Genomic DNA, 13,175 nt, shown 5'->3' on the forward strand with positions numbered 1-13,175 from the left:
ATGTTTATTAATGTATACTCTCTTCTATCTGTATATTATCCGTTATGAAAATATTCAAATTAAACCTTGACATTAAACCACGAAATTGCTAGTTGTCGGCATTGTTGATCGTCGGTATTGTTACGTAAATTTATTCGCGCGTTCGATTATATTCGCACTCTTGTCGCTGACGTGTGCCGCGTGTAAGGACGCGAGGGTGACTTTGTGACGAATGATCGACTGCAGCTGTTGGCGAAGAAGTGCGCCGCATCGTACAATGATGAATAAAACAACAGTTTCTTGAGAATAGTTTCATCCTAGAATCAAAGTGCTCAAAGTGTTGGAAATCTTCGTCGTCGCAGTGATTGATTTTCCATCGATAGCTCGACGATCCGCGAAAATTAATCGACGCATCCAACCGATTTTTATCATTCCGGTGCGAGAAATCTGTAAATAGAAAAACGGCAGTATCATTGGGAAGGTGCGGTATTTCACGGCGACTTCCTATCAACCAGGTAAGTGATTTATACATGGCGTGATAAGGACACCGATGTGATAAGCGGCTCTAATGATATCAATTCTCATGCAATCTTGTGAACACGTCTGTTCCTCTCAATTATGCTTGCCTACATTTTTTCTCTTTCTATTTTTGATATCCAAATAGCTTGCTAATAGATAGGCTAGCAATATGAATATGATTAATAGAAAGAGAATATAACGAAATATTTAACAAATTATTTTTAACACATTATATTAACAAAATATTTTTAACACATTATTATATATTAAATAATGTTCTCAAAGATTGTTTTTTCATCAAAACTCAACGTTGATTTTAATATTTGCATGTATCAATCTTATGCAATTTTCTTAAGCTGCAGTTATAATCAGAAAACATATTTTCTTTTTCAACAGAACTTTGTTTCTCGTTTACGTTGTTTTTAATTATACTTTACAAGATTGAATTATTGTTAATTTACGCAAATGTATACAGACAAGTATTGCCTTGACGACCAGTTTTGCGTCTAACAATCAAACTCATGCGTCCGAGAATAATCTCTATAAATCGCGCGCGCGCGCGCGCGGTTCCTATGTGTTACACGACGCTTCGTCGTTTGGCTCATGTTCGTTGGTCACGCTTATCTATGGATATCGTGTTGGCCCCACGTGCGGTGCATACGTGTGACGTGTTGACAGCACGGCAGCCAAATACGGTGATAATGAGCATGTAATTACGAAGATGATTGCGTTGGCAGATACGCAAGTTCAAACAATAATTAATCGTCAAATAATTTTTTTGTCTCATTGACATTGAGATAAATCCATTTTGTCGCGTATGTAAATTGACACATTGTTTTTTACCATGACATTTTCTAAAAGCTACTGTTGTGTTTATCCTCGAAGCAAACATTTTTGTATATGCATATGTACATATTCATTTAATTGTTGTAATCAAGCATCCCGGAGACAAATTTCTGGCACGATTCGGAGTCAATATTTTCTTAACGAAACGTCCCGGAATGTCATCCGTCATTTGTCGCGACTAATTTGCAATCTCTTTGGCAAGTAAGTGTAAGTCTAAAACGTAATCTCTCTGTTTCTCTCTTTCTCACTTCGAGATCAATACAGATACAAAGTTTTGTATAGAATTTTTCTAAAGGAAAATTGACTCGACGCAAAAAAATACGCTTTACAAGTGTTTTTCAATTTAATAATTCGAATGTATATATTTGTCTTACAAGACGGTTTCGTGCACGTGTAAAGACACAAGTATGAAACAAAACGCTAATGTCTGTCGTCGACGGTCGCTACTGTAGATGTTCGGTCGTGTTTCAAAAATAACTAACGACGAGAAAATAGAGTACTGCGAAAACGCGAGCCGCGACGCGAACGTGATTGTCGGCGACATTAGCGGATACGAGGTTGACACGCGCACGTGTATATATACACACGGTATTTACACACTCTCAACTCAAGTTTACATATATATACTTTGGTGTTCGGAAAATGTATATATACGGAAGCTACGGAGCCGCGTAATCGGTTTCGGATCGATAAATCGCATACGTATATGGTCGCGCTCGCGATAACAAAATGCCGACGTTCAGCGTCTGAAAAATGCAATTAATTGTGAAATATATGACATAAAAATCACGGAAATCGAATTGCACGCAATGTTGATGCCTGTGCACACCTGTCTATCCGGGAAGATTAATTCTCTATCGCCGCAGAATCAGAAGAGTATAATTTTAACGCTTCTTTCTTTTTTGTAACTTGATGACGTAGTTTGTTTTTTAAGAGTCGAGAACTGCTGACGTAAAATTGCACCTTTTCGTGCAATGAGATGTTGACAGGGACAGCTGTAAACAACAACATGACAGAGCGTTAATAAAATTGAAAACTTAAAATTCAGATAAAATATTTCTATGATGTAATATTTTTGACATTTTACGTACATTTTATGTCCTGTTACGTGTTAAGAACTCTCTGCTATTAATTCTTATACAAATTTTGCGAATTTTATGTCTACTTTTTCTGCAACTCTTCCTCAAACCTTTTATAAATAATCGCAGAATTTTCCTATATATATATATATATATACATACGCTGTACGGAAAGTTTTGTGTTACTACATATGTAGATCGATGAATTAGTATGTATGAACACGCGAAAGAGCTTATATGTATACGCGCGTTACTCTAGCAGGTCTTGCATTAATTCTGGGAGTTAATCAGCCTTGGTAGAACGCGTGACCTCCGCGTTCAATGCGGGTTCATAAACGTTGAATTACCGCTGTGAAATATAAGTGCACGCGAAAGCGGCTCCGGTTACTTTGAGTAAGGTCAACGATAAGCAAGACCAAAGAATATCCATCATAAGATGCACGAAATCGAAAGCTGCAAAAAATTACAATATTTGTATTATATTATATAAATATAAAAAAAGATATTATTATTAAAATTGTGTTAGCCAAAGACTTTGATAAACTTTGATAAAATGGTATAATTTTCCTTGTACATTGACTCATGCAAGTATATCGATTGCGATAAATGTAAACGCAGCACGAATTCAATAACGTTCCGTCTTTATTATTAGTTAGCAAATGCTTCATCTTTATCGCTAAATTTAAGGCCTTCGCGATAAATGTTGAATAATTCACTTGTCACCGTGACGAATATCTTACACATTGAGAAACGTGGTCAGTGAACCGCGCTTATAGACGTGACGCATGCCTTTCCACGTGCACCGCGTGATAAATTTTACAATTGCGAAGTACAAAAGCCATTCCGTGTATTGTTAACACACACTCGTGCATAGTCTACGTTGTTTTTCTACGTGCTGCGTCATAGCACAAGAGAGAAAGAGAGAGAATCATCGTTTAATATTACGTTTAATATACGACGAATTTTATTAACGATCCTTGATCCGCGAGAAAGACAGATTTTATAATATAATAAAATAATAGATAATTAAATAACAATAAAATATAATTGAATATACAATAAAATACAATGAAAATATTTTAAAATTTTATAATATAATAAAATTAGAAGACACATTTTTTTCGAAGATTGCGCGGATTCTTTACGCTCCGCTGTCGCGCGGAGCAATCTACCGTTTAATATTTCATCGATAGCGTCAGTGAAACGAAGCGCGTCTCTCGTGAAGGCAAATAAAATCGTAAAATAGATCGCACATGAACGACGTCCTCTACATAGAACAAGTACTTTTATCGAAAAAAGGCTTAGTTTATTTTCGCCTCCCTCGCTCCCGATTCTTCCTTCTATTCGGCTTCCGGTTTTGCGTTTGTCTCTCAAGTGTCAATATTTTCGTAACCGATTCCCGCCTTTATCTCTCGGCTCGAATTCATTTTATCTTATCTGCTTTAATCTGTAGCACGAGGAACGACCTATCTGCCATTACGGACATTGCGACTTCACGTTTTCAATTTCACAAATATTTATAGGGTTAAATTATAAACCATATTATAATATACTTGTTATCTATTAAAAAATATATAATTACCGAACGATACTGGCGAAGAGGAGATACGTCAGAGGATATAATTGATGAGATGTATTCGCTTATATATATATTGCATATACATTATCTTATTATTCGCCTCGCCAGATGGTTTCTGGCAGTGATGCCCTCATCGGAGGAGGAAAGCCAGTGGCTCGTTGGCAGCGGGGGCGGCCTCGCACCCTCCGGCGGCAGCGCGACGAAAGCGAGCGCGGGCGAACGCGGCCTGAACACTAGGACCAGTCTTTACACCGAGGAAATGACGACCCAACCGACGAGCGTCACCACGGCCGGTGTCAATTCGGCCTCGGCTGATTCCGCGGAGCACGACCTCATCGACTCCACGGCGGATGCGACCCTTCTGGCACAGTTTCACGAAGACGCCATTAAACAGGTGATTTTCAGAGGTTGTTCGAAGAGCTTGAAAAATTATTGGGATTAAACAGAGGCATCTTCGACTCCTTGAAATTATTATAACCTTATCTGTGTGTGACAAAGGACAAAGCTTTTACTTTTAATGTCAAATGTCAATGATATATAATTAAATTTAAATTGGTAAAGTATAAAATTGTCGACTGCAAATTACCTAATAATATCTCGTAATGTCTCTCACTTATTGCAACTGCAGTATATTATTTACTTTTCCTCCCATGCACAATGCACACGCTCCGAAATTTATTGTTTATTTGCGCGATAGCAATATATAAGATGAGTCATTTTAAATCTGATCGATTACCATTATTAATCGATTATCGAGATGCATTATCGATTACGCTAATCGATCATATGTACCAATGATAGAGAACTTGGATTCGAAAGCCGGCGCTTTATTGGCTTATCGATGCATCGAGTGCAGTCGTGCGGTGTTGTATAAAAATATGCGGGATGCAATAAAAACATAACCTAGGTAAAACGGCGTCGTTTTTTTTTCTGCACTGAGTTGTGAATGCTCAAAGTGAATGATTTTATTCTTCTCTACTCGTGAGCTCGAATCCTTTTTTGTTAGCCTAGGAAAATGGATGAAGTCCTGGACGAGTCGATCGTCAAGGCAAAATACGTACCCCGCGAAGTACCGGGTTATTTGAAGGATTTTCCAGTAAATATTCTTTTTATTGACATTGGAGGTTACATTGAAAACTTTTCGTTTCAGCTGCGTCAATTTTTATTTAAACAAAGAAATATATATAACTGTATAAATATTGTTAAAATTGCTTATATGATAATGCACGTCAACTTTTTAGTCGACAAAATTAAAATACCTTTTGTTAAGTTATAATTTTGAGAAGTTATATGTGCACTTTTTCTGTACTTTTTAATTGTGACAGATATTGACGTTTGACAAAACTGTCCTATGATTTAATATCACATTGTTACAGCAATTTAATAATTTATTTTTCTTATATATTAAAAATATCTGATAAATATAAATAAAATACATAATGTTATATATAAAATGTGTAATAATGTAATGTAATGTTGCAGGCTGGTGTCGGTTACTTCCAAATATTTGCCGCTTTCTGTACAGGCTTGAGTCTTGCAGCAGACACTGTTGAATTTTTTGTTGTTCCTTACATACTGCCAAGTGCAGAAGTTGAGTTATGCATCGAAGATAATGAGAAAGGATGGCTCGGTAAGTTGTCGCTGTATCTTCAACAATAAGTAAACTTGTGTTGCTAAATATCATAATTTTTCAGGCAACATTACTCTTATTGGTCTTGCATTGGGTGGTTTATTCTGGGGTGGCCTCGGGGACAGATTGGGAAGACGCAGATCTCTTCTATCAGCCATGTCTGTACATGCTCTGTTCAGCGGTGTCGCAACATTTATGCCAACTTATGGCACTTTTATGACAGCTAGGTTCTGTTCAGCTCTTGGGTAAGCCATTTTTTTGGCATCTTATATGCTTTAGTATTGTCCAAATTAAATTAAACCTCAAAGTGATTATACAATTAGTGATTATTATTATTATTATTTAACATTTCAATTTATTCTGTTACAGAGTAGGAGGAGCTGTACCGCTAGCATTTGCATACGTTGCGGAATGTTGTCCACGATTAAGCAGAGGTCGTTGGACGGGAATACTCGTGGCGGCGTGTGCGCTCGGAGGTGTTTATGCCGCACTTCTGGCTTGGGCGGTGGTACCCACGACGGGAGAAATGGTCGTTCTGGAAAACAAGGAACACTTTAGCGCTTGGCATCGTTTCTTGTTATTATGTTGTTTGCCGGCGTTGTGCTCCACATTTGGTCTTATCTTTCTACCGGAAAGTCCGAGATATCTTGTAGAGGCTGGTCGAGATGTAGAAGCAATGATGGTTTATCAGGTATATATGTACATAATATAAACAACATTATAAAATTAAGATCTTTTTTTTATATAAAATCTGTATCTCTTGTAATACAATTTTTTATTTCTTCTGTCTCAGAGGATATATAAAAAAAATAACGCCCGGAAAAATGCAACAGGTACTCAGTATCAACTCTCCGAATTGGAACTTCCGACTAAACGACCTCGCGGTTTGGCACCGCCATCTCCAAGTAATCATACTAGCGTTTTAGCTGACATAATATATTCGATCGAAATGGTAAATATCTCAAAGAAAGATTTTTTTAATAATCCTATAATTATATACAGATACATTGAATATAAGATTTAATTTATTCTTTGCACACATGTAGTTCTGGAACTCTTTCTTGGAATTATTTACCGCACCACATTTACGCGTGACTTTAATCCTGTTGATTATCTGGTCTGCTGCATCATTCAGGTAAATTTTTCTGCACACATTATTATTAGGTAATTATCATTAGTTAAAAATTATATAAATTTATTCTGTTTATGCATTATATTTAGTCTTTATGGTCTTATGATATGGTGTCCTGAATATCTGAAACTTTTGCGTGCAATGGAATACGAAGCTCATACCGAACACTTTCAAAAAGAGGAACATAATGGTACATCGTTTACTGGTTCTTGGGAAAATCGTCAGTACAAAGATTCTACATTTACGAATTGCAGGTACAAAAACATTGTTTCGAAACTATATTACTATATAGTAGACAGTATCTCTAAATTATATAATTTATATATATATATATATATAATTTATGTATATTTGCAGATTCAATAAAATGGTATTTAGTCATGTTGATTTTGACAATTGTACGTTCCAATCAGTGGAGTTCAGTAGCATTAAGTCTAGCAAAACTCATTTTAGAGACAGTGTTATTATATTTTCAAAGCAAGTATAATAATTTATATAATATCAAAATTCTTTTTATTTATCTCAATGTATAATTGGACATAATATTTATATACATACTTTGTTACAGATTTGTTGACACAGATTTATCTGCACAAGTTTTCACTAGATGTAAATTGGAGAATAACACAAAATTAAGTTTAAGCGGACCTTGTCCGACTCTCGATTTGGATTATAATATTTATATTGAAGAGGCATTGCATGCTCACCTCGTTGCTCAATTGGCTTTTGTGCCTGCTGCCGCGCTCGCAGGTTTAGCGCTTACTGTTCTTCAGCGACCAAAATTAATTGGTTAGTTGATAGTCTGGTTGAAGATAGCGAATAGACTTTGAGCATAACTTTAACCAATAAACATGTTTTTTTAGGTCTTTCACTTTTTTTCTCTTCCGTTGTTGCGTTGTGTCTGATGTTAATTCATAGAAACAGTTCTGCAGTTCTGGGCTTTGAAGGTGGCTTTACAGCCTTGTTTGCTGTTGCATGGACATCGTTAACTTTGGTGACAGTCGAGAGCTTCCCCACACATTTGCGGTAAGGAAGTAAAAATCTTACAAGGATTTAATTCGCATATTTTACGAAATACCACATTTACGCATTTTTTCTTTTTCTTCTTCTTTAGGTGCACTGGTTTTGGACTAATAGCAGCAGCTATAAGAATATGTGGTCTGATAGGAACTACAACATATCAGACATTAGTGGGTGCATCATTAATCGCACCTGCACTATTGACAGCATTGGCATTATTGATTGCCAGTGCTGCAACTTTTAAATTGCCTCATACTCATACTGTCTTCTTATAAGCTTTCTATCAGTAAAATGTCAATAATGCATATTCAAAATTGAAAATTTGTTACATATGAAGTGAACTTAAATGACGCTTTGCGAACTGAAGAATTAGACTCTCAAAAAATAACTTTGATACTTTGGAGACAGAGAATACTCTTTATTTAGTCTTAAAATTTGTTCACGAAAAATGATGTTTAAGACATATCAATAATTTGTTGATCAAAAGGAAAAAATTTTTTAGAAGACAAGACTTTGTACAAAGTGACATATCCTAAGTAATAATGACGATAAGCACTGTTGTCTTTGGAGACACTTGCATATTTGAAACGCACACAGAACATTCATAATGATTTTGCTTGACACAGAACAGTTCAGAGTTGGATCAAAGTATTCTTGTATCCTATTGCTTATGAAACGTGAACGAATAATATACGAGAATGATGATAATGTTTCGCAAAAACAAGACGAGAAATTTGAAGATTAACTGACACGACATGTATAAACCGTTCTGCAAATGAGCAATGGATACGTGCATATGTGCAACTATTTTAATAAGGCATATGCCACGAAACGTGTCAATTTTAATAGAGGATGCACAGCCATCCATATAATATAATATATATATATATATATATATATATATATATATATAAATATTAAGAAATATTAGATTACGGCAAATATTAATTAGAAATCGGCAGTGTTGTTTGATATCTCAATTATTATTCCAGAGACTCAATGCTCATAGAATACATAGCTATTCTTACTTTCGATTGATAATAATATTGATGCACGACATGGAACTTTTCGATATACTCTGATATAGTTTGCAGAAAGTACCTAGATTCACTCAGATGTGATCACGTAGGACTCTACATGAATATTTAAACCGCATATATAGACAAACTACAATGATGCGTACAACACAGATCAGATTTTATATGTTTTTGCGAAAATGAAAATGAAAAAAACTCACTTTACACATGTGGAAAACATTTCTCTATGAGAGAAAATAACAATAATTCAGTATACTTCCGCTTTTTACCGATTTATTAGCATGCATTAGATTTATTAACTATACGCTAGAATATTGCTAATTCGATAAATGAGAAAGAGAGAGGCATTATTCACATCATGTAAACGCTGCCGTATGAAACCTCAATTCCTATATGAAGATTTTTAAACGGAAAAATAGAGAAGATTCAGCTTTATAGCGTGAAAATCCAGGAGATTATCGCCTCTAGTCAACGTTAATCGTCTTTAAGCTTATAGTACGATCAATTATTAACGTGCATCTGACTTTCTAGTGACACGTATATTAAAACACATGTAGAATCTTATTTTCTACAAGAACCAGAATTACACCCCAGTCTTAACGTATATGTATGAGATATGATATCTGTAATCTACTTGAAAAGACTATTTGCTAAAGTTTTATCGTCGTTAATAACAGACAATGAGTGACACTGGCAAATTGAAAGAACTTAAAGAGAGTTCCTTGCAAGACAACCTATTTCTAGGCAATAAGAATGAAAAAAAATTGACGGACAATTGTGTCGATATCTCGTACCAGAAGTCGGAAAATGCAACTTTGTCGAAATCTTCGAAAAGTTTATCAGAGAAGAGCTACTGTTGGCAGACTTAATAGGATAAATGTTTACGTCCCATCACGGTTAGTGAATTTTTTCATACTGTTGATCACAATATACAGAAAGATTAATATCCAGACCGAAGTTTACGAATGTTCAATCCGAATAAGGATAGAAGTAGAAACGAAAGAGACCATTGAATTGACCGACACGCGAGCGCCATTAGCACATTCCAATGATTATTCTAGAAGTAATTTCGTTTATTTCCGATGATATGTAATTGTAACGGAAATCGTTCGTTTCTGCTTAAGGAAAATCACAATTCTTCGTAAACTTGGTCGTGGAGCGCGAGCTGTGTCGGTATCGCTATTGCGATTATATCCATTTATATCAAACATATTGGAATACAAGTATACATTTGCGAGCAACGTATTCCAATGGAAATATGAAGTTACGATAAAATTAAGCATGTTCATTGTCGGGACCATGTGACGACCAGCTTTTATCAGCTTTTTTTTTCATATCGGAAATTAGAATTAAAATGTGTAATGATATAGAGACAACACCGATGCCGGCAAATAACGCAGCTCCACGTAATTAATCCTGCTACAATATTCAAGTTTATCATCGCGTAGAATATACACATATATATACATATACATATTACATTTTACTCGATTACACATATCATATTTATGAGCAAGCACTCTAGATTCGTAGGCCTTAGTCAAATTATTGACTAGAAATACACGTACAGAGAGGAATACATAAAAGGCAACCGCGTGCGAGATGACTTTCAAAAAAGTAGACTGACCGCAAGAATAGAGAATAGAAAATCTGCCGAGGTACTATTTCCCGAACTTATGTTTCTTTAACGAGAGTTAAGTTTAACCGATAAATATATAGTGTACGTATATTTTTTTTGTTTTACACAATGAAAGAAAGAGAGAGAGAGAGAGAGGGAGGAGATTATCAACTGATCAGAAGCGTCTTATTGAGATACAGCATCCGTATAATTTGATCAAACGCGCGCATTTCGCAAATATTATAAGTAATATGAAATATAATTATTTATTTTCGTGAATCGAGAATATTATACATATATACAAAAATTGTACTATTTAGAAAAATTGAAATTTTCTGGATCAGGGGATAATCATTGTGTTATAGAAGAGACTGGTTCTTAATTGTTAAAAAATATTTAATTATTTTTAAGTTAAGATCTTTTACATAGTTGACGCGATTATATGAAATGATTACAGAAATGTAAGTTTTAAAATATTTAATTTTTTTCTAAAGTTTTAAAAACATTTGGTCACAAACACATTTGACTGATAACAATTTTTAATCTTTGTCATACAAGGATAAAAATGATATTTCAAAGCGAGATTTTTACGTGAGATTGTAGGAATAAAAAACGTGAGGGTACATAAAAGATAATGTATTTGAAAATTGTTATTGCAAAATTTTTATATCTATCTCGAAATTAATTATATAAAAAGACTTATATAATTATTTTTTACAAATATGAAATTATACAGCAATACTATATATATTACAATACTATCAGAGTCAAATGCAATTATATTATGTTCGACGAATTTTAACAATGTTAAGAAAAGACATTTTAATATTAATATTACTTTATCATATATCGATAGTGTTAAGATAGGAAAATCAATTTTGCACTTTTCCTCTCGAATTTTTTTATTTAAATAGTTTTGCACAATTATGTATAGCTTGATAAAATTTAATTTCACGAAAATTGCATCTTTTCAATCATGAAATAAACATCATGCAATCATGAAATAAACATTTGTCAAAGCCATTAGCAATTTAGGAGACATAAATTTTATTTATTTAATTGAGATTAGTTTTTGCCTGTTGAAAAAAAATTATTGTCTCAAAAGATCTTATTAGGATTTTTAATTTTGAAAAACTTTTTGTTATAATGAGAGATTCGTTATTAAATTTTACAAAGCGACAAGCTATTCCATTATCAGAAAATACTTAATCTAAGAGAGGCTATATCATCTTTAGAATACATATTTCGAAAGAACTGCGCATAGCATCGTTACACTATACGTGGTAGAGAAAGCAACAATTAATTTATTTACATCACAGATCGACTAGATAAAGTTTATAATATTGTTCTATTTATCTTTCGATTAACTCATATTTGTATATAGTCTTTATAGTGATAGCGTAATTTCGTGCCGATCGAAATAATATGTAGCCAATATCTCCGCTGTCGACCGGAAAAGAAGTCGCGTATCGACATGTGTTATTGTTTTGCTCATTGTACCTAGAAAATTGAACAAAAATAAGATTACAGAACGTAATTCCTTAAGTAATATTGTAATTTCGCAAGCGAGGTCAGTGTCCTTCTTCATGATTTTTTATAAGATATATTTCTGAAAAAAAAAAAAAGAAATAATTTCATTTTTATTTCGAACGTGATACGATTTACAAGTGGATCGGACGAGAGTGCAATTATATATGTAGGCGAGAACGATATATTTTATATGCTTACATTGTATCTTTAAGCTGTATACGTTTCTATGCTGTTAGAATCAAGTTCATAAATGCGCCATAGCGATCATTTTATACATTCTTTAAAAATTGTTTAGTAGAGAAAAGAATATGCGAGACGAGGGATAAGGATAGAGAAGCGTTTCAAGAAATTTGTATAATGTGTATTTGCGAGTAAATTTTGATTTTCCCGAACATTAAAACAGCGGCAATTTGAGAACCGCGAACAGTTTCGGGAGTCCGTTTACATTCTGATCTCGACGTATAATTTTCTTACGATAAGAGTCGCGAGTTGTGACGGTATTTAAGTAAAATTAAGCTGCGAAATGTACGTATTGAATTAATGAGAATTTTATTGAGTCTATAGACGTCTTTATTCTACTCCATGCAATGTTCCACGAGTAATCCTTCATATCCAAACTTAAAATATATATTTTATTTTAATAGGCTCTGTTAATGAAAAACTTGTTATAATAATCAATAATTTTTTAATTAAGGAACTAGAATGAATAATAATTAATGAATCTTAATGATGAATGGAAAACTGAAGATTGCATTCGTTTGTAAAAATGACGGAAATTGTAAAATCATTAGAAACATTGTGAAAAATTCAAACAGCTTATCAGTATTTTTATTAGTAAGGAAATTCGCTGATTAAAGTTTTCTATATATTTGCTTATTTATTATGAATATATAATAACAAAATCGGATTATTTTGTTCTGCGGTAGTTAATATAGAAGGTTAACTTATCAATTATCGATAAAAAAGCGATCTTTCTTTTCGACCATTCATTCAAAGAGATGAACTACTTATATATTAGTTTAGAGGATTCATGTTGATTCTACAATAATATTTTACCTTGTTCTAGAGAATATTTCTACAACAATTATTTGACACAGTTGTTCACCTATTGATACGCACATATATTTATGACTCTTAGTTTTTAGAAATATAAATACATACAGATTTTCGATAATCATGTGATATTATTCGTTATGTCATATATGC

The 13,175-nt window shown here is 33.7% G+C and overlaps 1 protein-coding gene and 1 long non-coding RNA gene across 8 annotated transcripts; one reads left to right on the forward strand and one right to left on the reverse strand.

Annotated features, from left to right (window-relative positions):
• Positions 1-299: 299 nt before the first annotated feature.
• On the reverse strand, positions 300-4,727 carry LOC140666201 (uncharacterized). 4 transcript variants are annotated; one of them, XR_012046729.1, is made up of 6 exons: positions 4,589-4,727; positions 4,006-4,422; positions 2,436-2,876; positions 2,174-2,339; positions 1,719-2,090; positions 303-426 (listed from the first exon to the last, which is right to left on the reverse strand). It is a non-coding gene; the product is annotated as an uncharacterized lncRNA (long non-coding RNA). The 4 variants fall into 4 exon arrangements; XR_012046730.1 differs by lacking the exon at positions 1,719-2,090 and having other exon boundaries at positions 300-426; XR_012046728.1 differs by having other exon boundaries at positions 1,719-2,339.
• Positions 425-12,530, forward strand: LOC140666192 (synaptic vesicle glycoprotein 2B). Of its 4 annotated transcripts, XM_072893109.1 has the most exons (12): positions 425-1,545; positions 4,111-4,396; positions 5,485-5,632; positions 5,697-5,877; positions 6,002-6,323; positions 6,426-6,584; positions 6,679-6,767; positions 6,854-7,018; positions 7,122-7,241; positions 7,333-7,553; positions 7,628-7,790; positions 7,879-12,530. In XM_072893109.1, exons 1-12 carry the CDS (start codon positions 1,343-1,345, stop codon positions 8,057-8,059), a joined length of 2,238 nt encoding a protein of 745 aa, XP_072749210.1. In that variant the 5' UTR covers positions 425-1,342; the 3' UTR covers positions 8,060-12,530. The 4 variants fall into 4 exon arrangements, with proteins under 4 accessions (XP_072749210.1, XP_072749211.1, XP_072749212.1 ...); XM_072893110.1 differs by lacking the exon at positions 7,122-7,241; XM_072893111.1 differs by lacking the exon at positions 425-1,545 and having other exon boundaries at positions 4,127-4,396.
• The last annotated feature ends 645 nt before the right edge of the window (positions 12,531-13,175 follow it).

The sequence above is a fragment of the Anoplolepis gracilipes genome, chromosome 5 (genome assembly GCF_047496725.1).
Source record: "Anoplolepis gracilipes chromosome 5, ASM4749672v1, whole genome shotgun sequence".
NCBI lineage: Eukaryota > Metazoa > Arthropoda > Insecta > Hymenoptera > Formicidae > Anoplolepis > Anoplolepis gracilipes.

Excerpts from the sequence above, each read along its gene's own strand:
- LOC140666192 (XM_072893109.1), top strand. The coding sequence starts at position 1,343 with ATGACATTTTCTAAAAGCTACTGTTGTGTTTATCCTCGAAGCAAACAT. Across the intron at positions 5,633-5,696 it reads TAATGAGAAAGGATGGCTCG|GCAACATTACTCTTATTGGT; the intron begins GTAAGTTGTCGC and ends ATAATTTTTCAG. Across the intron at positions 7,554-7,627 it reads TCAGCGACCAAAATTAATTG|GTCTTTCACTTTTTTTCTCT; the intron begins GTTAGTTGATAG and ends ATGTTTTTTTAG.